We start from the raw sequence: 26,189 nt of genomic DNA, 5'->3' as shown, positions 1-26,189 counted from the left end.
CAGCCGAATTGCAGTATGCAAAACGTGCAGGTTGAAAATTACATATGGAGATGCAACAACTTCCAATAATGTTGTTTTAACAGATAAATACAAATTTTAAGAAGTATTAATTAATTCTGTAAATGTAATATAATATTACTCTGTTGTAAACATTCAGTGAAGTGCATGTTATGACTTGACTTGGGATTTGCCATTCTTGACTTTGGACTCAACTCAGGTCTAGCCTGTCTTGACTTGGGATTTGAGTGCAAAGACTTGAGACTTATTTGAGACTTGCAAAGCAATGACTTGGACCCACCTCTGTACTTCACCACTGGCTTTTTCTCCTATTATTTTGGGTTTTTTTAGAATAAACTGACTCCAATACATTAACTGTATCTTACTAAGATACTACTAATACTACTACTCTACTTCAGTTGTGGATAAGCCTTTGATTAACAGCTGCCCCTTTGCAAACACTTCTAAATCTACCATCCCTTCTATAAATGCAGCATAATGTGCTCTCCTTAATGTATTTTATTGTTTAGGCTGAGCTCTCTGTCAGATACAGTGTAGAACAATTAGTTTGATGCTACCATCTAGCTCCTGATGTGTTGAAGGAAAAAGAAATCATCAACATCCAACCATTATTCACATTATGTAACAGATCAGAGTGTGATTCTGCAGTCAGGTTTGATTACTGGCTTTACTTTTATTTTCTTTAACACAGTACACTGATGCCACTTGTCTCTGATCAGCAAACCAACCCTGACACCATTACCTTTGTCCATGACTCTTTAGCGTCACCCGAGGAGCTCTTCTGCACCTTCACAGATAAGGTGTCCCCTACTGTCTTCACAATCTTCCCAGTGGGAGTCAGACTCAGGTCCAGGACTGAGAAAACAAGACAGAAAAAGGATGGTTCTGCTGAGTCATATCGGCTGGTTGCATCTTATCGGAGGCAGCGAAGCTGTTATGATGGTAGCCTTGAAGGGGACTCATTCAACACTGATGTCACAAGGTCCACTTTCAGACACAATTTAGTGCTGAGAGTTCAGCTTTCATGTCTACTTTCTGAAGAGCCAAAAGGTTTTCATTTTTTAAAAAACACATCTGCCAGGAAGGAAACACTTATTAACAAAGAGTAAATAGATCAGACAGCATTTATTCAGTATTTGCTTATTGAATATAGGTCAGTTGAATATGTAACTGTTAATGTATGGTAAATAAAAACAAAACTCCACACTTCAAGGTGACACCAGCTACACTTATCTGAGAGTAAGGGCTTATGAGATGACATTCTGCTGCTACAGCTGGGAGTGTTATACATCTTCATAAATCTTCTTGTCAACAAATTGTGTGTGTATACCCAAACCAGCAATTAATCTTTCTAACAAGAATTGTGTGTGCATCCAAAGCCTTCCTCTATGCCACAGAGCTCTATTATTGTCCAAAAACTATTAAAAACACATCAGTGAGCCACACTGCTGCACTGGGTGACACATTCCTTCATTAACATGAACACACGCACTGTAGTTTATTTTGACTCAATCCCACATACACAGTCCTGCTGCCACAAATACTCAATAGAGCACCAAATGTTGATTAATCTGCCACAGAAAATAGATCTGCAAAAAGTAGGTGTGACTAATGATTGCTGAAAACTACAGTAACTAAAACTTTTGGGAAATTACTGGGACTTTTTTTAACAATATGAAACTGCATAACAGTGGGGCTGCTTTTAAACTTTTACATCTTCAGTGGGAACCAATGGGCTTAGAGCTGACAGCCACAGACAGGGTAGGGAAATCAGACGGTAATGAGAGATATGCAAACACATTTGTTGACAGTAACAGAAATAAAGAATAATGCCAGCATCAGTGGTGTATTTCTGCTACATTTTGACTTTATGTTGGCATAATTCTGCAGTGATGCCAAGCTCAAATGTCACACTCTCATATGCCCCCATTGGTGAGCCTAATTACAAGAAGGAGCTTGACATGTTTTCACCAGAACATCTTGAATTACATATAACAAGAACATGGTGCTGAGGTGCATCCAGGTGATGGTGGCAGATACAAGCTCCCCACTGCAATATACCATTCACAACAGTCTTGTGAATTCAGTGTATAGGCTACTTGTAAATGAGTATTTAACTGTGATCAGGAAATACTTCTAAAACCCTGTTTAAAGTAAAATACAGAGATGCACCGATTGCAATTTTGTTGGCTAATTCCAATTTCCGATTTTTTTATAATAGTTTGACCTGCCCTTTCCAATTTTGGCTGATTCCAATTTCCTTTCTCTCTAAAAACTATAATTGACAGCATACACAAAGATATTTAGAGATTTTTCTTTAAAGCCACTGGAAACTTGGCTAGAAATAGTAAAAATCCATTTATGATGTCAAAAATGAGTGTCTCAGAAAGCATCCATAAAAATGTGAGGAAAAATAAATGTCTGTCATTGTTAAAAACCTTGTTCAAAAACAGCTAATTTGACTGCTCACACCATTTGTCTGGGTTGTGGTGGTGTGATCAGATTAAGCTTGATCAGCTCCCTTTCAGCTTAACTAACATTACCACTGTATTTACCTTTCAGTCACTAGTTATAACGTTTTGCTGCCATGGCATAAACTATCATACGGACCCTATTTGGTTAGGAAGCCAAAAAGACTGACTAACAAACTAGGTTAGACCACCAAAATCTGTGTTCTTATCAAACTCTACCTCCCGGAATATGGCGCTGATTGTTTTAGCATTTTCCATTCACTTACATGAAACAGTTAGCATTAGCTTTTCAATGTAAAACCTTTTAGCTTTTTATCCACTACCCCAGTAGTCTGCAAGTTGTCTTGACTAATTTGCTAACTAGCAGACTAGGGTAGACCACCTATATTTTTTAAAATTTTTTTAATTGAGTTATAGCCAGGCTTTGAAGCCAATTTTCATGGTGGCCAAATGGTGAGAACTTCAACTCCCAAGCCTGTCACTTGATGCCATTGGGCCCTTTTCCCATAGACTTACATTGGGAAAGAGATGTCTGTAAATCAGTGGATAAATTTTTTGAGCATCACCACCCTTCGGAAATGATTTGTGTGACTATCATGACTTGATCCCTTTGGTCCTATAACATTTGGATTGTCAAGATGCGCAGCAAGAATTAATCTTTTTATCCCCATTCAAGTTAGCAGAGCGCCAAACCAGAAGTAGACAGCTCAGCCAGCGGAGGTCCCTAGTGCGCTTCCTCTATGAGCCCAATAATGCTGAAGCAGCGCTGATCATTTGGGTAATGTTAGTACTTGGAAATCAAACTTTTTTAGCTTCATGCGCCACTGGGCAAATTTCATTGGAATGAACAGAATCCAGCCTCCAACACTGTATCCAGGTCTCTTCATACATCCATGGTTATACCTCCCAAACTGAATAATCATCTTCCATCCACTTAGATGAAACAATCACCAATAGCTTTGCTGTAATACACCGTTGAGCTACTTAGCAACTCCGTGATTAATACAGATTTGGGTAGTTTACCCCACTCTGCAAGTTAGCTAAACACTGTGGCTTTTAAACCATGTGCAGCATGCATAAGAATGAATTACAACTTTTGAAAAGAGAGTAGCAGTCAGTGGCTGTAACAATACCAACTGTCTGTGCTGCTGTTTTGATGGGGACAGGATCTGCTATGTCTTACAGGTCATGATTACAGGTCACAAGTCATACATCTCTCGTCCAGTGTGGTTTAAGTAAAATTGCTTTTGTTCTTCCTGTCAATGTAGAGTTTTCATACTCCAGAATGGGTATTATTACAAAAACTATCATATGTATTTGAGTGCATGAGTTGCTGTTCTGGGAAGGCAGTTCATCGTCTCATTTTGTTGGGAACAGGGAAAAAAATCACATCATACAACGAGGTGGTAAATGTTTAGGTACACGCTGTCAGAGGACATTTACGTTACTGCCGGCCAGCTAGTCGGAGCAACAGCAACTTTCCTTTTCTACGACAGCATGAGACACACACAAACACACAGTCACAAAAATATCTGTAACAATTTCCAATTTAGAGAGCTATTGTTTTCTTTCCTCAGTCACAAACTCAATTTAAAAGTTGGGAGCTGAAGAAACACTTCTTTGTTTAAGATGTGTGAAATGCACTGAAGCTGCGATATGGGACGTAGAGGAGGGGAAATGTGTCAGACGTATTTTTTATTACAATGATAGGACCCATTTGAACTGAAGGCTCAGAGACATACACCTGGGAAGAAGGGAGTAATTACTTGAGGGAGTGCTGGTGGATGGTAGGAGGGAAAACAGCTTATCAGTTGCCTGAGCTCCTCTCCCAAACACTTTTGCTCACTCTGTGTCAGAAATTTCTAATTAGTTCTCCTCCTCCTCCTCCCAGCCTGGCACTCCACGATCTGCTTCCCTGCCAGACTGGGCTGTCGAAGTTTAAATTTGATTACCATTACTCTGCTCCCATGACTTTATTTACATTGAATAAAAGTGTCGTGTTATTTATAGGAAATACAGGAAGTTTCAGTCAAGATGGAAAGAGCATGGGGAGTTTTGAGGGAGCAGCCGTGGCTCAAGGCACAGCAAGGACAACAGTTGGAAGTTTCTGTCTTTATGACCTTGTTGTGGTACAGTGTGCTAAGGCTCTGCACATGTCATGAGTACTCACAGCTAACAACAACGTTCTGGGAAGCCTCCATTTTCTCGTTGTCAGGCAGGGAGCATTTGTATTCACCCCCAGCATCTCTGCTGATGGCAGCCAAAGTGTAGGTGTCCGAATTTTCCACCAGCATTTTCTGGCCCTGGTGGAGAGAGAAGAGCAGGAGGAGGGATAAGGAGGAGAGAGGTACTATTAGCTTCTGTCACTCTGATAGAATATCAGAAAATGAGAAAGGAAGGAAGAAAGAAGACATTACGAAGACAGAAGTAATTTCTTACGAGACTAGTGCAGAGGTCCACTTAATTATCTGAATGTAAATACTCTTAACCTAAAGTCAGATTGATAAAGAATATGGAGCTTTTAAAGACCTATAGCAATAACAAGAGCGGAGACGTAAGTCTCAAGTCTTTGGACTCAAGTCCCAAGTCAATACTGACAGGTCCTAAGTCAAGTCCCAGGTCCTAATCTTTGAGTTTCGAGTCCTAAACAAGTCATAATTTGCTCTTCACCAAATGCAAAACCAATATAACAGCAGAGTAATAATATATTACATTTACAAAAAAAAGGACTGTTTTTTTTCAAAATTTGGATTCATTTGTTTAAACAAGTTCATTGGAAGTTGTTGCATCATCACTGGTAATTTTCCACCCGCACTTTTTACATACTCTAATTTCCTATTGTTGATCACCTGTAGTTTTTATACACAAACCAAATTATTTTTGGTATCATTTTTTAACTGGCGCTCAGTAACGTTAAGTTAGTTCTTCTTGGTCTCCTACAAGAAATGAATTCAAGAAATGAAGGGAAATTAATTGACTCGTGGCAATATTCTTTATAATCTTTGGGCTTGGGGGAAGGTTTCAAGTATTTCCAAGTCAAAAAGCTCAAGTCCAAGTGAAACCCCAAATTATTGGTGTTTAGGTTGAAGTTGAGTCGCAAGTCTTTTTTTTTATTTTGTTGAATTTAAAGTCATCAAATTCATCACTCATTCTGACTCATGTCAAAATCATCTATAAAATACTTAAAAACTGAGCTGCCACCAAATTCTAGTTTACATTTTAAATACTATCTTTTCCACTTTTAAGATTATTTCAGAAGAGAAAATTGAAACTTGTGGTACCGTAAGTGGTAAAAAGTGGCTGCCACAGTCTGGGTGGTAAAGCATTGGCAGAATTCTCAATGACCAACTACTAACCACAGCAGACAGCAGTGTGCTGTTTGAGGTTGAACTCTGGGCTGTGACTAACCTTGATGTGGAAGGTGAAGGAGCTGGGTGGAGGGTTGCCATCGGCATGGCACTTCAATGTCACGTTATCTCCTTCTACGATGGGTCCCTTGGACATGATTTGGAGGCTAACCTTCTCTGATGGATCTGAGAGGGTCAGAGGGCAATTAAGGGAAAAAAGGAATGGGAGAAAAAAAAAGCATGGGCGTCAAAGCTTCATAGACACTTTTCCTGACAAATAAATTACCCTCAAAGTGGATCAACTCAACCATCAAGCAGGACAGATACATACAACAGTTGAATAATTTTCCATCACATTTTGAAAGGAAGGTGACCCTATCAGTCTTCTGATCAGCCAAGCATGTAGACCACCCTGCTTACACAGGAATAAACTGGGAAAAAAAGTCACCTCAGTAGCTTACAAAATGGAAATTCCCTCATGAACTTGCTACTGCTGAGGCCTTTCAAGATCCCTGCTTTCATTTATTGATCAGAGCCTCCCACTCCATCTGCTCCTCAAAGTTCAGGGATGTGATCAGGAACCTAACGAGTGCACTGACTGTAAATCCCCAAAACCCACAAATCCTAAAAAATCCTTTAGCCAATGAAAAAGCCAGCAAAAGCTCAGCAAGCACATTGTTCACTACATCACTATTATGTGCACTTGTGGTAAACCACCTCCCATGACAAGTTTTTCAATCCTATACAACTCTGTGTTCTCAATCAACAACTATCTCAAACTAGGACGACTGCAAGTGTTTCTCATATGGTTAACAGAAAAGTCATCCACACACCAAACAAGGCACATGGCACTTTTCTTTACTTGAGGAGTTATGTTCAGCTTCATACAGCACTGTATGCTTCTCAAGTGCATTTATCCTGTAAATTATACATCGCATTCAGCTCATGATAAGATACAGTGCCCTCCAAAAGTATTGGAACAGTGAGTCCAATTCGTTTACTTTTGTTGTAGACTGAAAACATTTGGGTTTGACATCAAAAGATGAATATGAGACAAGAGATCAACATTTCAGCTTTTATTTCCAGGTATTTACATCTGGATCTGATACACAACTTAGAAGATAGCATTATTTGTAATGGAACACAAAATTTTTAGGTGAGCAAAAGTATTGGAACATATAAACTTAAAATAGATTAAAGTGAATGAGACTAAATATTTAGTTGCAAATCCTTTGTTTTCAATAACTGCATCAAGCCTGTGACCCATTGACATCACCAAACTTTTGCATTCTTCTTTTGTGATGCTTTTCCAGGCTTTCACCGCAGCCTCTTTCAGTTGTTGTTTGTTTTGGGGGGTTACTCCCTTCAGTCTCCTCTTCAGCAGGTAAAATGCATGCTCTATTGGGTTTAAGTCTGGAGACTGACTTGGCCAGTCTAAAACCTTCCACTTCTTGCCCCTGATGAACTCCTTTGTTGTTTTGGCAGTTTGTTTTGGGTCGTTATCTTGCTGCATGATGAAGGATCTCCCAATCAGTTTGGTTGCATCTTTCTTTAAATTAGCAGACAAAATGTTTCTGTAGACTTCTGAGTTCATTTTGCTGCTGCCATCATGTGTTACATCATCAATGAAGATGAAAGAGCCCGTCCCAGAAGAAGCCATGCAAGCCCAAGCCATGACATTACCTCCACCGTGTTTCACAGATGAGCTTGTATGTTTGGGATCATGAGCAGATCCTTTCTTTCTCCAAACGTTCGCCTTTCCATCACTTTGGAAAAAGTTAATCTTTGTCTCATCAGTCCATAAAACTTTTTCCCAGAATTTTTGAGGCTCATCTCTGTACCTTTTGGCAAATTCCAGCCTGGCCTTCCTATTCTTCTTGCTAATGAGTGGTTTGCATCTTCTGGTGTAGCCTCTGTACTTTTGTTCATGAAGTCTTCTGTGAACAGTAGATTGTGACACCTTCACTCCTGCCCTCTGGAGGTTGTTGCTGATGTCACTAACAGTTGTTTTAGGGTCTTTCTTTACAGCTCTCACAATGTTTCTGTCATCAACTGCTGATGTTTTCCTTGGTCTACCTGTTCGACGTCTGTTGCTTAGTACACCAGTGGTTTCTTTCTTCTTCAGGACATTCCAAATGGTTGTACTGGCTATGGCCAATGTTTGTGCAATGGCTCTGATTGATTGTCCATCTTCTCTCAGATTCACAATTGCTTCTTTTTCAGCCATAGACAGCTCTCTGGTTTTCATGTTGGTTCCACCTATAAATGCAGTCTGCACAGGCAAAACCTATCGTACCCAATCTGAAACTGAGCTCAGACATCCAGTGCTATTTATTGTTTGAATAATCAATGTAATTGGGAGACACCTGGGCAACAAAACACACCTGTCAGTCACATGTTCCAATACTTTTGCTCTCATGAAAAATTGGTGGGTTCAAAAAAAAGGTGCTATCTTCTAAGTTGTGTATCAGATCCAGATGTAAATACCTGGAAATAAAAGATGAAATGTTGATCTCTTGTCCCATATTCATCTTTTGATGTCAAACCCAAATATTTTCAGTCTACAACAAAAATAAAGGAATTGGCCTCACTGTTCCAATACTTTTGGAGGGCACTGTATGTCATATAGCCTGACACCACAGAGCAACTGAATAAATACATGTTATATTAAATGCAGTCTGGTGTAGCTAGATGTCTTGCAGTGTTCTTGCAGGTCCTGTTGTCCGTGTATTATAAGTCAATATGTACTCTTTATATGTTGTCATTACCTTGCATATAACAGCAAGATGATTCTGGATAAGATGGCATTAAAAAGTGTGATAGATTTTTTTCTTTTTTACTGTTAGGGCCTGTGTGAGTGTTTTCTTCTGATCGCCGGCATCTTTTATCAATTGTTCCCAATGAGGAAGGAGCCAAGAGAAAAAGCACAGCACCCTGCGTCTTTTTCTCAGAGCATACCAGCTTTTTGTGTGGCTGCTCTGAGTGCTTCTAATTGAAAGTCTTTGAACTTTTCAGAATGGCGCCGGTGATGTCACTGCCGCTCCTTCAGTTTCTGTCTATCCTGAGCTGCATGATATGTCAGTCAAAAATTACTACAAAGACAGAAGAGCCTGTTTGTGGGAGCAGATCAGCTAGCGGACACATAAAGCTGCTGGTAAGTGTTGTGCTTTCATCACTGTGCACATTATAAGCTTGTTGTTAACTGTGTAGTCAACCCTCTGTTAAAGTAGTGTTATGTTAGCTACCTAACTAGTGTTAATGTCAAGATATTGTTACCAAAGAAACAAAACCTACACGTAGTGCACCATCAAAAAAGATACTGCCAGCACTTTTTTATTAAGCGCTGGGACGAAGCGCTCCACACAGCTTTGATGCCTAAGAAAGGTTCTATGTGAGCACAGGCCCTTACTCAGGATGACTCTGGGGCTACACACGAGGTATCTTGGAATAATGCCCTAAATCATGGTTTTAAAAGTATTTTAATCAGTCCTACTGCTCCAAGGCAGTTTCATACTCTAACTGCATTAAACAGCTCACAGCTAGACTCGCTAGACTGATTTACTCTCCTCTCTATAAAAGTTGGCTAATCAGAGCAATTTGCAGCATTTAAACTGTGAAGTCACCATTCGCAGCATCTCACACGTGAATTATGGAAGCTGCGATTGTCAGCCAATCAGTCCAGTATTGAGAGGTTTTTAATTAGGTGACTGTGGCTCAGGAGGTAGAGTGGGTCATCCTTTAATCACAAAGCTGGCAGTTTGATCCCGTACTTTGTCTGGTAAGGTTGAAAAGTGCTTTATGCAGTCCATTTACCATTCAACTGAACTAATTAAACTCAGCCTTTAACTACATTAATCAGAAAGAAGCTTGTCTGAAATTATTCTTATCTTGAATCACGGTGTATTTGGTGTGTGAATAATTTATGGGAAAGTCTGATGTATTTTACACTCTTGCATTTCAGACACTGAAGCGTTGCTTTGGTTGAGAGTTGACAGTGAGTGAGCTAGTGTCTTCACTGTCTTTCTCAAGAGCATGGAAATACTCACAAACACAACATGATAGCCTGCATTTCCCTTTATAATAACCTGTATATTTCAAAATATATTACATTTCTATAAACTTTTCATGGGATGGTTTGTATCTTTGTAGCCATGGCTTAAACAAATAATATATTTTTTAATATTTGGAATATTGGCTAAAGAAGCAGTTTGAAACAGTAAGCTTGCCCTCATCCTGCATGAGAAAGCCTCACTCCATCCTCTTGACAGCGTTCTGTATGTGGGGAGGGAGAACAAACAGAATATGTAATATAGTTATGGAGCCTGATGGCGGCGCTGTATTCCACTTACAATGAATGGGAAAGGGATCCAGCACAGTTTCCTTAGTGGACAGCTCATGTGTGGCCATGCAGCTAAAGACCGAGGCAGAGTCCTCCTTGGTAGCTGCATACTGGAGGGTGGAGGAGGTGGTGGATAGGCCTGTGGCTGGATCTACCTTCATGCTGGGGGTGATTACAATGGCTGCAGAGGAAGGGATGGACAGAAAGATGAGTACGTCATATAGTGCTGCAGGTGGAGCATTAAGCTGCGCGTGAAACAGTACTGCAAAAATCTTAGTTTGGTTCAGCTGCAAAATCAGATGGGCTGGGGCAAGGGTGGTTGATATCTCTATTAACTCGATGTATCGCTTCCTCTTCTGTGTGCGATATATAAATGACTATATTATGACCACTGAGCATAAATTGTCAGCTTATTTTTTTCATTTGCTTTGGCATTTCGGTTCTCCCACTGTCTTCCTTACAGACATAAAAGTAAAAAAGACTCACAAACATGATATGTCACACACACTCCCCTGCCCATCCACATCACTTTCTCCTGGGTAATAGTGTGAGCAGGTGAAGTGTGTTTTTGTATCTGGAGGGCTCCATACCGCAACTGTTCAGTTGCATTTTGCAACCATAGAGCACCAGCATGACTTGCAAATGTTGATAACATATGAACTGGACAGTTTCCCACTCACAGTGAATAAATCCTCATGTTTAACAACATGTTTAACTTTCTGCTTACTGCTAACATTTAACTGTTGACCTAAAGCTTTAGGTTCAGAGCAAAAAACATTACACATACAGTCTGAGATGAGCTAGGTAATTAGGAATAAAAGCACCAGTGGTTGCCCTTTAATTTATTCTACGATAACAATACTTTATTCAACTTAATCGGTTCATTTAACTTTATTATTTTTTTTAACAGTACTTCATTTAACTTAAATAAAATAGCACTTTATTTAAAATTATTTCAACAGTACTTTGTCTAATTTTATTGTAACACTACTTTATTTTACTTTATTTAAAGGGCCAGTGTGTAAAATGGGCTGAAAACAGTGACATCAGTGGTCAAATTCTAGATTGCAGGGCTCACTCGCTCACCCCTCCCGTCGGGTAAATGACGGTGGCCTCGTAGGGACAAAAAGCCCTGCACACGACTTTTTCAGGAGTAGGTCTATCTAGCGACGAGGTGAATGTTTATTTAGAAATCTAAGCCATGTTACGATATTGTAATGAATCCCTCATGAGCAGGAGACCAGAAGAGCATTCGGGAAAAAGGCCAGTTTATTTGAGCACTCCAGAAACTCCGGTAACACTCCAGGGGGTAAAAGACTCCGTCCCAAACTCTGACTCTTCTAGCGTAACAGACACACTTCATAACTTTACACACATGCTCGTTTGCCATACCGAGTGGGGACCCCCTCCCCTCTCTGCTCCGCCAACCTCCAGCCCGCACACTGACTGACAGCGTAGCCGGTAAACAGAGCTCAGCTGTTTATTTAGCCTAGCAATATCTCCGGAATATAGTAGCTGCAATGGACGACTTTGAACGCAATTTTGAATAGTTTCTTGTAGCGGACACAGACCCAGAGCCATACCTGTTTGAGCCGGAGCATACAGATGAGGAACTCCATGTGTTTGATGCTGAGCGGGTGAGAAGAGAGGCTGAATGCACAGAATGGGATTCAGTGCTACTGCTGCCATTGTTGGGGAGATATATCACCAGGAGGAAAAGCGCCGCAGAGAGTGCATCACAAGGAGTGAAGCTGCGTCTTCTTTTCCTCGCAGATGACAGTTCGGGTTCATTCTCTCCTGTTGCGTGGTAAGTGTGGTCCATTCGCAAACTTTATAACTAAAAAAACTTTTCACTACTCTCTATCGACGAACTACCAGCACTATCTGCTGTTTCTTCATCCTTCTTCCTTCCTTCCGCTGTCTTCGTTGGTTCATTTATACACGCGAAACGCGTTCTCTGGCTGGCTGGATTGTCTACTCGGTCTGCCGTACATACATGGCGGCGCAAGATGGCGACCTCTCTAAAGCAAGGCCCTTGATATATATATATATAAAAGCATAATTATAAGGCTACGAAAACCAAACGAATTTTATTTTATAGCGATCATACACCTGTATAAACATATCAATGGGTAGAATATTCAGATTCAGATTCAGATTGACAATAAACCATGCCAAATATTACACACTGGCCCTTTAAAAGTACTTTTATAACAGTAGTTTAAGTTTGTTATAAAAGTGCTCGATACAACTTCATTGTAACTGTACTTTATGTAGTAGTTTTGTATTTTAGTAGTCTACAGTAGTTTCTAGGATCTTTCAAAATATTGAGATATACATTGTGTACTGCTATATAGCCAAAAAATTTGCTGTATTATTAAAAGGCAATATCGCCCAGCCCTATGTTGGGTTTATTTTATCAGACCAGTCTAGATGATGGGAATTTAGTCATCAAAGAAAAGTCCTGAGGTCTAAGTTGCCCATTTGGATCAGTTATGTGATTGTCTTTACTTTCAGGTACTCACTGGCTGCGCCTAGATACAACAAAACAGATGCCAAACTTTCGTATATTTGCTCCAACCCTTACTGTCTGATCCAAGGGTTCATCCAATTCAAATGAAAAAAGTCAAGACACAGTGTCATATTATGGCACCCTTTGGTGACAAGTAAACAACAATGAATGATGTATTTCTATTGTCTATTGTTTAAGCTATTGTCTTTGTTAAATACCACACACTATGTTTCATTTTCACTCTGTCACTGTACAAGAGCACTTGCTGGTCCCTTGGGGGATCACCGTAGGACAGCATATTGGGTGGTGTAACTGTTGAGTAGTTTCTGGGTGTGTCAGCAAACAGCATGCAATGCGTTACCTTTCCCATCGGCCACTAAGGGCTTTCCATCCCTCTTCCATATGATCGTAGCTGAAGGGTTTGCATCTGCCGCAACACATGTTCCAACCTGAACAGAACAGAGAGGGGAACAAAACAATGAATTATAAGACAATAAAACACAGTCTCAACACAAATACTCACAAGACTAACTGAAAATGCTAAAAAGCAGACCAGGAGGACTTCACAGATGCATTTATAATATTTAATGTGGTTACAACAGTATCCACTGCCAGTATGGAAGTGACACAGTTTGATCTTTATTAATTGAACAATATGAAACTTGTTATGCCCTTTACCTGAATTGACTGTAATGCAACAATTTTCACACAAAGCTTTATCAATTTGACATTATCCTGTGTTTTCAATATAGATGGTAAACATTACTTCAGAGGCTATTTCACCCCGAGAAGAATAACTGTGTAGGAAACATGGCAAATAAAAAAGAAAAAAGCTAAAAATACTTGCTATTAGCAGCCGCAATCTAAAACCCATTTCAGTGAAGCCGTAATTTCTCTGTCCTAGAGTTGAATAATTTAATGTCTGCTTTCCAACATTATCAGGAGAATGTTGGATGCAGGCCAGAATAGACAAAAAACTTTCTCATTTAGGAATGAATTAGTTTTTGTGTTCAGAAGCACGCATTCTCCCTATCTCATTGCTACATCTTCAGTATTGAAGGTCAGTAACGGTAGCAGAGATTCACTGCGGGTGAACCCTACAATAAGTGAGTCATAAGAACATTCCTTTTCCCAAACCGCCGTTTTATATCCTGTACTACAGCCTGTACCTCTGAATAACAGCGGCTCACCACAAGCTACTACTAAATATACTACTAAATACAGGAAAAACAACCTAACAGCAGCAGAAGCACTTACTTGTTCAGGTTTTACCACAAAAAATCCATTTACCTTGTTAAAAATTCTTGAAATCTCACCTACGTCTTTTTCCTCATCAAAAAAATCCAGAATTTATGAATATGTATATTGAATATGAAATATCAAAAGGTTTAACTGCTCAGCACCAGATGTGTCATACGTCATTGAAAAGTCCAATCTTGGTGTATGTGTGCTTGAGGTTTCCAAGTTTCCACATCACACTTGTGTACGCTGCGTATTGGACTTTGCTTGGCTTCAAAACTAGTGGTGATGTCATAAATCCTGTTGGTACATCTATGCATTTAACTTAGAAACAGAGAAACTTTCCTCCCTCAACACATGAAAACAGCCTCATAGTGTCAAACCTAGCACAAACATCATTCTGCACAGTGCAGCTCAAGTGAAGGATGAATAGCAAAACACATTCCTGACTGGAGGCAAACTTATCTTTTCATCCTTAACCAAGACATACTATAAGGTTGCTTTACATGGATTCTTAAGTCCATGCAATGCTGTCTATTGTCTGTTTGACAGTTTGATATTGTGTCCATCTTTGTGGTGTGAGGTTAATTTATTGTCATTTTACAACACAGGTTTACACAGCAAATTGCAGTTGTAGTCTCTTTATGCTACACAAAAAAGCAGTGTATTCCTGTAGTGCAATTTCTCATTTTGCATCAGGAGGAATGTAAACAGAAAACACTGGTGTATTCTCTGGGCAGATCATATGGCTGGCATCTTAGCATATTAAACTCAACATTAGGGAAACATTTTCCATCAACTTTGGTTAAAGCACCAAGTATCATTGATGTAAACGCAGAGTCTGCCTCCCCACTGGAAACATGCGTCTCTTGGCACAAAACATCAGGACACCCCTATGGAGCGAGGTCTCTGCAAAGATGTGGGAACAACAGTCTGATCTCAAGAGTCCTATTTAATCCATTCCACTTTCCTGTGATTGGACAACAGCCAGGAGCAGGCTGGGTAATGGAACAATATTAGGTCCAAGCTGTGCCAGCCCAGCTCTTATTCCCACCAACTTCCTCCTCCTCCCAGGATGGTTGCACCCTTGGTGGCACTTGGTCCAGCTGCTTTGGCTGGGTGGTCGAATGATGCCATGAGCAGTGAGTGACCCAAGGTCTGCTGCACTTAATCTAGTCCCAGTGCTTCCTGCTCTGATGTTGATGAGTGAATCTCTTTCATAAGCCATAGGTACAAACAGGCAAAATGACAACAAATGAAAACAAAAATATAGCTAAGTTCATTGGGGCTATCGTGCACCCCATCTGTCCACCATCTACCATTGTCCAGCTTGGGGCAATTTTTGAAAATTTACTGAGAACCATAAAAATTCAAGAGATAAAGTAGCATTTAATTAACTTGTACCCAAAGGCATTGTTGCCAAGTGCAACCAGTCCTCTACTGTTGGTCATTTTGCACATTAGCTACAGTGTGAGAGGCCCAAAGAACCAGGGGGAGCAACCCTAAAAACATGTCTTTCCATAAGACTATATGTTTCAGTTCTTTATCTTATTAGTTTTGGCCAGCTTTGCTGATGGCAAGAAGAAAAGCAAGAAACCAATACATATGACTATGTCAGCACGACTCATTCCCACAGAGAATTAGATCTACAAACTAGTTCCATTAATGTCAAAGCAGTGATACTATATAACTTGTGGTGGCTGAATGAAAAATGGTGGAAACTATTCTTATGTCAGTAATGTTCAAGTCAAACAAATGGTACAATCCCAATGTTCCTGGCTTGGAAATTAAGTTTACACACGGGGTAAACCTAACATAGTACTGTAATAAACATACTTTCTAAATTAAAAGTAATAAAGCTTTACTCAGCTCATCTTGGCTGCAGATAAACATGCTGACTGGCAGTTCTTAAAGCCTTATAGTTAGTTGATTACTGGTTGAGCTTTAATTCAAGAATGCAAATGAACTGAAATGCTCTGTAAAGAGGTAATATATCAACATTCTAAATATCACAATAATAATTTTGCTTTGGCATTTACTTTTTCAGCTTACGGCTTTTCAGCTTTGTAGCAGATTTCTTATTTGCTTTTTTGATGCCGGTTGCTCACTAATAGCACTAACATCAATCACTGAGCAGTTGAAAATGCCAGCAGGTGGAGAGCGATTGTGAGAGTCTTGAAGTGCAGTACACAGTGGAGTGTTATTGTTCCGAAGCAGAGCACAGGGCAGAAAGTGATTGAAGTAATCGCTGAGTTGTCGGCATTAATCAACAACTCTATGAATCCCCTGCAGGTATATTATGGTCATTAAGTAATGTGAAGCAGGAAAAATCAGGAGTTTATATTTTGCCTTCATGAGAGAAGTGTGTGTGAATGCATGCGTGTCGATGTATGCATTGTGGCTTTTGTTGTTGGCCAGAGGAGTGCAAGAGACCTCTTTAGCTTCCCTCCATTGACAAATTACAATGCTTTAAATTCCACAGTGTCAGTTGTGCTGAATTCTTTATTTGACCCAAAACACCCACTTTATCTAACGAGCAAGGCTTGAGAATGCAATGCTATTTAACCTGACCACAGGAGCAGAGAGCAAGCCTGAATGTGCTGAGTCACATAACAACAAATACCCCAGCAAAAACCCATCGTTCAATAGTCTACAGTAACACACAGAGCTTTTAACGTACTATAGGTCCAGGAGGAGAGTTTTGTTTAAATAACCGTTTGAATGACTAAATTACTTTCTGTCTGTCGCGAGACCCAGGGCTTTTTCTATAACTGCTCCAAAACTCTGGAATTCTCTTCCTCCCACCATCCAATTCTTCCCGACCATTGAGATTTTTATGAGTCATCTTAAAACACACCCTTTCCCACTTGCCTTTAATTGTGCATAATGAGATTGTCATTGTTGCTGTTACTGTCACAATGTGGTGACAGTATAAAAACAAGGATACATTTTTTTTGCTATAGGCGCAATAATAAGGGTAGTGACATGCTGTTATTATTTTATTGGTATTATCATTCAAATTCTTGTGTTTTTCTTCCTTCCTTTTGTATTTGCTTTTCTCTGTGTGTGCTGTAAGAGCACTTTGGATCAACTCTGTGTTTTAAGTGATATATAAATAAAGTTCACTTGACTTACCATTAAGCAAGCACAGGCTTCTATCAAAGAATAATTTGTGGCTTCTCTCCCTTACTCAGATCTACCAAACCAGCATCACAATCAATGGAAAAAGAAAACCTCTACGTACATCACTTTCAGTGTTTCCTCTGTAAGTGTACAGACCTGGTGGACCACCAGGCCAACCTGTTTAACGCCACAAATAAGGAGAGGAGAGACAGGTGGAGTGAGTGTTACTTGAATTGATGACACCACATTACGTGTAACAAAAGCAAATTGGACAGATGTCCCAAATGTCTCAAAATCAAGTTAAAATATTTGTGTTTTTAAAGCGCACCTCCCAACCTGAATCTTGCATCAGTGGCGAGGATGCAAGCAGCTATCCTGCTGATGAGAGGGAAGCCAGTTCTAGCCAGAGCACTAGCAGCTTTCCTGCTGATACAAAACCACAAAAAGACTTTGATCCATCAGGCTGTCAGAGAGGAAATACTCCTCCTGGCTCTAGGTTGGTCAGGCTTGGTGTCAAAGTAAATCAAAATGTGTAAATATTCTTGTTGCTAAGTCATGTTTCATGTGTGTTAGTGAAGCCAATTTAACCAATAATAATATCATGGTAAATCTTGTGATTTGCACCCCTAGTAATTAATTGGGTAACATACCCGGCGGCTTACCATCCCAAACCAGTCAACCTAGGGGAATGCACTGATCTTCCCCATCTAATTAAACTTTTGAACTTTTTCAAAACATTCTGGCTGGGTGTAGTGTATATTGGTGGATGAGTGCACAATTTACTTCAAAAGAACTCTGCCACAGCCACAGCCGTGCCCCAGTGTTCTTGTGTTCCCCACTTCCTCGTGTCTCCTGGGCTTCCCTGTTTGTCTCTCTCTATCTGGGTTCTCTCTCTCTTTCTCTCTCTCTCTCTCTCTCTCTCTCTCTCTCTCTCTCTCTCTCTCTCTCTCTCTCTCCACTTGCACACCTGCCTTCAGTTTGCTCCTCACCTCTCCGGGCTCTCTGTTCGATCAAAATACCTGACAGCATTCAGCTCATCATCCCTTCAGTACATCAACCCTGGCTGTTCTCTCGCTCTTTGCCAGATCTTTGTCTCAGTTACATAGCATTACCTGCCTGCCTGTCTGCCTGCTTGCCCGCAAACTTGTGCCAGTCCAGCACTGTGCACGTCACTCACCCACGTCTATCTGTACTGCAGATCCTGCCATCCACCATCAGCCCTCTGCCCTTTGCCTCAGCCAGCTGTCATCTTCACCCCCATTCCACCTCCTTCCCCTTTTGATCCTGCAATATACTTTCTTCCTTTCACATGCCTGTCAGTGTCCTGTGTTTGAGTCTATCTAACTGCAACAGATATACTCCTTATACTATCCTATACAGGTTCCTAACATGTTCCAGGGTTAACTGTGAAGGAGTAAGTCATATCAGAACACAGACACTTTTAGAAAATGTAACCCTTTGTAAATCATTACAACACTGTAATGAGTTGTTACTTTTGCATGTGTCACACTGTTTGTTAATCAGCCTAATATAACCACTGCGAGAGTCTGTCAGTGAATGTCGCTTCTGTTTCAGCAAGTCTGTGAATCCAAGAGTGTAAAAACATTATTCACAGGCATTTGCTCACACTTGTTCTGTCACTTTCAGAAAGTTAGTTTGGCCTGAGCACTGCGAAGGATAATCTGTCCTGTGGCTGATGGAGGCAACCAAAAAAAGTAGAAAACCATCACAAATCACAGTTTGTACTGCGATGTGTTTCAGGATAAATCATGACATGCTACTTTTGCTAAAAAGAAAGTTGGAAAAGAGGCATTGATGAGCCCTGGTTAACCAGATGACTACCTCATAAAAAAGCAGAATACTGAGTGAACCAACCAGTCTGATGTGTGTAGAGGTCTATATGTTTGTAGCCTACTGTAACAACCTGGTAGAGCTTTGATTCTCTGCCCAAGCCCAAGTGGGTCCAACCCAACTGACCGGGCCTCGCAGAGCTGAGCTGTAATTTCTCAATATGCCCCTGGCTTGAATCGGGTAGGGCTCTTACCTTCTTTTTTATAAATGAAAGTGACGGTTCTCATGTGTAAATGACGGATGGCGATGAGAAGGGGGGGGCACGATAGAGAGAGTATGATGGAACAATGGAGCAATATAGTGAAGAACCAGAGGAGAGGGACGGAGCATACAATAGAGAAAGACGAAAAAATGAAAGAAAGGAAGAGAGAGAGAGAGGCCACTTGACTGGCAGTGTTTGCTTTTGCCTCCCCAGCAGTGGGAGAGATGAGCGTAACATGCAGCAGATCATAGTCTGCATGCTACATCACCATAGACCGCCATCCGTACTCAAAGACAGACACGCACCAGTGGTAACTTGTGAAATAACGGAAGAGAAAAAGGAGAAGCAGTGTCAGGAAATGCATCAGCCCGTCAGCTTGTTATAAATCCTTCATTCTAAATTCCTCATTTTATAGCTAAACAGTACACTGAAATGTGTTTCTGAAAACATCTGAGGTGAGAAATGGGCAATGCATTTACAGGATCTTGATTAATATTTGATCAGCGCTGCCTAGTTTGACAGTTTGACCGCAGTTCAGGAGCGATTGACTTGACTGATAGCTGTGTTACAGACTGTGCAGCTCTGATAGGCTGTTTTCTGTGAGCCGCGGCAGATTCAAGTATGTACCATTAGAGGCAGTAGGAGGACGAGGAGGGACATGATATTTTTCAGATTATCTGTCTCACATAAGACTTCGTGGGTATAGTGACAGATTCAGCAAATATGACTTTTCATAAAAGTTACCAGCTGTCACTTTGCAACATGACTCATTTCTTTATGAAAAAATACACATTGGCCAACTTTTGTGAGCAAATAGAAATGCAGCCTCTGCCGTTCCATGGTTGAGACAGTTCAGGTTTGCTGCATTCTCCACCACTGACACTTTCCTCTCATTTGGTATTCCACTTGAGTATGTAGCAACCGTGCCCTCCATCATCCCTCCTGCAAGTTATCAAAACTGAAATCCCACGCTTCCACTCACACTTTTTTTTCCTTATCAACTCATATTCCCTCCTTCTCTCCCTGTCTCTCTCCCCTCACCACAAAATGCTCAAAGCTGGTCAATAGAACCTGAATTTTTAGGTGGGAATACCAATGGAGACAGCAGTACTCACTTGATCCATAATATATGTGTATCTGCTGCTGCATGTGGTGGAATAAATGTGCATTGCTTGCTAGAGAGAAGAGGCACGGTGAATGTGCTGCCCAAAGCTTTTCAAAAGTTTTCTCTTTTTTTCTAACAGTGTGTGTGTGTGTGTGTGTGTGTGTTTGTGTGTGTGTTCAGGGAATGAAAATAAACAGCAAAATAAGTGGAGAAATTCTTGCAGGAGTTGGTGTTTAACTATGAATGAAAGTAAGTTCAGATTTGAAACGTATGCACTGCTTGTAAAGCCCTGAGACACACTTGTGCATATGCTGTCACATTCTGACATTCGTTGTGGTTTTGCATGTCAGAGTTCTCCTACAAAAAAGCATTTTAATAGCAACCATAAGAGACATTTTGATACTGAGATCAGTCATCTTTCACCAATGTAGCTGAGTCACAAATCTTATATCAGTTGCTCTTCTTGACTTCCCCTATCGCCTCGGGCTGCTTGGACTCACTGTGTAAATAATCCAACATGTCAGCTTTCTGCGTGCTGTGCCCCCGCCAGGGACGACAATGGCAACTCATGCAATACTCTCAACTGGTTTTCCTGTCACATTCTGAGCTCTCTTCACCATGTATCAACAATATGATAGAAATTCACGAGCCCACTCAAATAGAGAAACAGCAGTTCCCAGGGTGGGTAAATATTTACATTCAATATGTAACACTACACGTACCGCAGCCCATGAAAAAACATTTCAGCCTACACATACATTTACGTGAGCAGAATTCACGTGGTGTGTGGTTGGACAGCTTCACACTTCCACTATACAGGACACCAAAGTGTAACGCTGCAGTAAATCTTACCGTTGTCAGTTTGTCCTTCTGCAGTGCTTCAGACTTGTCCATAATTTGAGCTGGAGATGGTTCCTCTGCAAACACAAAAGGAAACAATCAGATTATGGAATCACAAAAGAGTGGCTTGTGGTGAATTTGCATAGAGGTGTTAAATTACCGATCCTTTCTTCATACTGTCAATAATTTCTCAGTATCTACAGACCTGATAGGCACAGTGAGTGCATACACAAATATTTCACCGACAATATTCAGCAGCTAAAAAGTAGACAGCCGCTTCATCTAAATGCTTAGCTACAAACTTATTGCCTTGTTAATATTCAAGCTGCAGGACATAATTTAATCTTGTCCTCTGTTAACTATAACCTAATACGCTAAGGACTATTGAGCTAGACTCTTCATGTCCTATTTCACACTTGGTTTGCCCAGTCCATTAGCATGTGATACATGGGCAGTCTTAGGTAGTGAAATTAAAAAACTGTATTTCCTAAAGCACAGAAGGAAACAAAAGTGACAGATTCACAGTGGATAACACTGAGCTTTAATGTTATTTAAACCAATCTGTTTGTGAGGATAACTGCCTCCAAATGTCACGAACATATCTCTGAATAAGCTTAACAAATGTAATTGTTTTTGTTTCATTGCTAATGATTTTCTGTTTACACCAGAGACTTCCTGGAAATATGACCAAAGTAGCTTGTAATGTGACAATATTCACAGAATTTAAAAACAGATCAGTCTGCATTAATTTATTTTTTCTAAAAGGACTAAATATGTGCACAAGTTAATTTTGCAGAGTGCACTGAATAAATATCAGAGTATTTCTGGGCCAGTATTTGCGTTCCAGCAGACAGAGGAGCACTGCAAATGCATTTCTGCAATACAATGTTTCAATCAATCAATATATTCAGGAACAGTTGTGAAAGATAGCCACAGTAGAATATTATAACTGTATCTTCAAGCTTGTTAACATGTACTGTAATATAACCATCATGACTTAAATAAAATCTTTAAAACAAGAACAAATCACTGCAGAACAACAGGCCAGGTGTGAACACTATGAACATGAAATATGAACTTTACTGATCCCAAGTCAGTTACAGTGACAAATCACACAAACTTAAGTGTGGAAATATCAAATCTCAACACCTTATTACTATTTCTCCTCTGCTCCAATCGATCATACTTGTCTGCTCTCAGCGCAGCCAGCGTCACTCTCTGTCTCGCTCAACAACACACTATGTACTGAAATATTCCCCAAAGGGGAACACACTACTCTTAAAATAATGTCGTACATGAACAGTAATTAAAGTTTTTTTTTTTTTAATCTACTCTTGTTCAAACATGTCATGTGGAATGTTGGGCAACATGTGTGTGGAGCCAACAGGATGTGGTGTTTCCACACCTCTGGCAAGTTACGCTGCGTCACATTAAAAACTTTTTTTAATCACAGCTTTCGCAGAAAATCATGTTCCGTTACATTGTGATGTCGGTTTAAAGTAAATAAATTGCTGAGCTCTCTACATAAAAATATATATCAATATGATATAGCTCTTTCTGATTTTAAAACATATTTTGCAGTTGAAAGCCTAAAAATAAATGACCATTGTGAGGGTGAGGAATGGCCACACCCTGTTTCTCACATTGAAACTTCTAACATATTTTTTCGTTAATTTTATCATTGATAAAGAATTCTACTGCTTGTTTCATAATACTGGACACATAACATGACAAGTCATTAAGCTGGACTTTTATTCCATTCCCTTAAGAGTTTTTGAGGGTAAAATTCATAATTTCATCTCTGCAGTGGGCAAGAGTGAAAGTAAAAAAAGAGAGTGTGCTGCTGCGATTATTATTGTGACTGTTCAAATGTTTGTTTTTTGTTTTACCTTTTTTGAAATATTTATGTAAAAGGGAAAAAATCTCCTCAACAATGCAAATTGCCTCATTTGCAGTTTTTCACTTTACTAAACTGATTTATTTCCTTTGTGCATAGAGACTGATAAATAATACTTGTGCAGTCTTTACATGAATCTGTCAGCATTCACTTCAGACGCATGCAGTGGATAAAAAATGGTTAGTGTTTTGTGTCAATATTCAGCTTACTGTGAATGGTGACAGTGACAGGGTACTCCATGAGGTTGGAGCCTGACACCACCATGCAGGTGAAGGTCTTTTGGTCTCTGAGTGAGGCCTGGCTGATGAGCAGGCTTAACTTGTCATCGATGCTGACTCGCTGGGCATAATCGTCTGTAGCCTGAACTGTGGCCTGGTCGCTGCGGGCCTGCTTGATCAACAGATCGCCGGGAGTGCCATCATCTTTTTCCTGAAGAGACAGAGGACAGAAAGGTTTGGTGATTTTGTGGAGTAGTAAAATTAGAACAACAGATCGCAATTTATCTCATTGTTACTGTTTATTTACCCTACAGATTATGATGATCCTTATTTACCCATAATCTTAGACAATGATGATATGATATAGATAACTAAATCCATTTTTCTAGATGTTTTATTAGGGACCAAAGCTTTTAAACTGTTGTCCAAGTCATCTCTTGAAGTTCCTCCCTCAAATTGCACATGCATCTCTAGCACTTTTCCAGCACCTGCACTCATAAGAAGGATGGGAACTAAACAGGGAATCACTCTCATACTTTCATATAACTCACTCTCTCACAGACACACCTGGTGTCTAGTCATAGTCAGGAGGTGTAGTGTGGGCAGAGTTGGCGAGGGGGAAAACAGTCCCCAAGCCTGTATATCCTGGGAAAGCGCATTTTTCAACTCACATAAGAGACACTTTTACCACAGATATGACAGATACCATCAAATCAGTACCCTTCAGCCACTTATGCTATGATGTAATAGACAAACATATTATTTTAGTGAGTTCGATACACGTTTCGAGACAGTATAGCAGCACTAGCATTACACAACACCATTAGCCTATGCTTCGACAATGTGCTATGACCTTACCACGCAAGGATTTGTGACCTTAAGAACTACAGGTCCTCGGAGGCTCACAGCTTTTTACCAGTGGCTAAACAATCTAACAATGTCTGGATAAAGCACAAGATCCAGATCCAGATAAACCAGAAATAGCCCCGAAATCCCCATCGCCAAGCCCATCAGACTCTTTTTAAAGAAACAATAATTTTAGCGTGTATAGAGCCAGCAGATTTTCACACCTAACCGAGTGAGTTATGGGTTTATTTTGACCAAACCTGTATTTAAATGGAGTCTGTTGGTTTCGATAATGGCGATTTCAGGCTGTTTCTGGTTAAACAAAAATGATTTTACTCTTTAACACAAAGGTCTGTCTCTGTAGGGATCCTTCCAATAATCTCATCAGACACTTAGAATAATCTGAGCCTGTCAATGATAAAACCAAGCACTTTTAGTGGACATAAATTGATGGTAAAAACATGCCCTGAGTGTTTGTACCAATTTCAAAAAATGTTGTTCCCATTAGTCACCTAGACACACAAACATTGGAAAAAAGGGCTCCAGGTTGAAAAATACCCTTTAACTCTGGATTTTTAAGTTTATTTGACATGTAGAAAGGCACACCGCAACTCTTCAGCAAGAAGACAAATGTTTTGTTTTTCCTCCTCGGCGTAAAAGGATGTGACCTTTTGTGGGTCTTACCATAAATACCAACTGTATCTATACTGTAAGGTTATGTTTACACAGTCAGCGTAGTTAGTGTAGCATAACTGTAGGTGTATTGGTACAGTGATACACAGTTTGCTAGGACAACAGAACTCCTGCATACAGCAAGCAGCCTTGAGGAGATGTTTTGGGCACATAAAACATTTAAGACATACCTCTGCACTTTCACTCCACCACAGATTCTGCATTTAATTTCCACATTTTTGATCAAAAACAGACACTACTTTAATGTCCCCTGAGTTCAAAAGAGCTGATTTTAGGCTGGATTTACTAGGAGAATACATTCAGGGCTGCAACTGATGAGTCTTTTCATTATCTTTAATATTGTAGATTATCTTTTTGATTAAACAATTACTCATTTGCACTATGAAATGTCAAATATGTCAGTCACAACTGAGTCCAAGCTGACATCTTCATATGTCTTGTTTTGTCTCAAAAGGCAACTGAGTACAGCACATTTCTTCTGTCTTGCAGTGTTCACACCAAAGCACTCAAGTACCGACTGGCAGAAGTCCATCTTCTTGAATCAAATAGACCACATTGTATGTATTGTACATATGTTTCACTCAAAAAAGCTTCTACTCCTGGGCAAACGTTCCAGTAAATATGTTATCCCATCCAGTTTATAGAGGATATTGAATGCTGGATGATAAGGAAAATGTCAGCAATTATCTTGTTTAACTCACTTACTAATCATCACATACAATACATACAATACATTGTATTTTGTGTAGGCCTATTGCATTGTTGGGTCTCTGTCAATTAAAGAGTATGGTCTAGACCTGCTTTATATGAAACATGTCTGAGGTACCTTTTGTAAAATGAAATTAAATAAACTGAATTAATAACGAAACTCTAGTCATTTATATGTCAGAAAGCTCCCATGGCACAAAAAACATATTTTAAAAAATAACAAGATAAAGATCTGGCTCTGCCAAATCAGAATTTCTGCTTTAATTCATGTCTGTTGGTGTTTAGCTTTTAAAAACATTTTCACTGCTGTCAAAAGCTGTATTGACCTGTATTAATGGGGCCTCCAACAGCTCCATAAATTACATTTATGTAACCACAATAACAAAAAATCAATTTCAGCTCCAACATCAACAACATTTCAGCCAATGGATCATTTTATTCAAGTTGAAGATTTTGTACAAGGATTTTTATTTTTATTTTTTAGGGTGATGACATAAAATTAATCGACAGACGTTTGAAGCTTCATTCAAAAACCTCAGTAGAAGTAGTCTCGCCACTGGACAATCACAGATCTCCGCCTTCTGATAGTCTGGGGACACTCCTTTCTAAAGTGTGTTTAACACACCGGAGAAAACGGCAGGCAACAAAGCAATGCCTCTTGCATTTTTGAAAAGGACACGCCCTCCCAGAAATGTGCGCTCCCCCTTTCCTCGTCCAAGCTTTAAAATGGATGCCGAGAGATTTACCTCCGTTTTATCAAACGTGTGCTCAGTCCACAAG

At 39.9% G+C, this 26,189-nt stretch overlaps 1 protein-coding gene across 4 annotated transcripts in view; it reads right to left on the bottom strand.

The window, feature by feature from the left end:
* The window catches only part of alcama (activated leukocyte cell adhesion molecule a), a 102,886-nt gene that overhangs the window by 13,665 nt on the left and 63,032 nt on the right, over positions 1 to 26,189 (bottom strand). For all 4 annotated transcript variants that reach the window (XM_033644317.2, XM_033644335.2, XM_078172208.1 and 1 more), the window contains exons 3-9: positions 23,154 to 23,373; positions 21,060 to 21,124; positions 13,049 to 13,136; positions 10,186 to 10,356; positions 5,898 to 6,022; positions 4,660 to 4,792; positions 761 to 873 (exon numbers count right to left, since the gene is read on the bottom strand). In XM_033644317.2, the coding sequence (XP_033500208.1) occupies positions 761 to 873; positions 4,660 to 4,792; positions 5,898 to 6,022; positions 10,186 to 10,356; positions 13,049 to 13,136; positions 21,060 to 21,124; positions 23,154 to 23,373 (915 nt within the window). The remainder of the gene's footprint in view (positions 1 to 760; positions 874 to 4,659; positions 4,793 to 5,897; positions 6,023 to 10,185; positions 10,357 to 13,048; positions 13,137 to 21,059; positions 21,125 to 23,153; positions 23,374 to 26,189) is intronic.

The sequence above is a fragment of the Epinephelus lanceolatus genome, chromosome 11 (assembly GCF_041903045.1).
Source record: "Epinephelus lanceolatus isolate andai-2023 chromosome 11, ASM4190304v1, whole genome shotgun sequence".
NCBI classification, from domain to species: Eukaryota; Metazoa; Chordata; class Actinopteri; order Perciformes; family Serranidae; genus Epinephelus; species Epinephelus lanceolatus.
The sequence above is the reverse complement of the archived record's forward strand: the minus strand, read 5'-3'. Positions and strand labels throughout refer to the sequence as shown.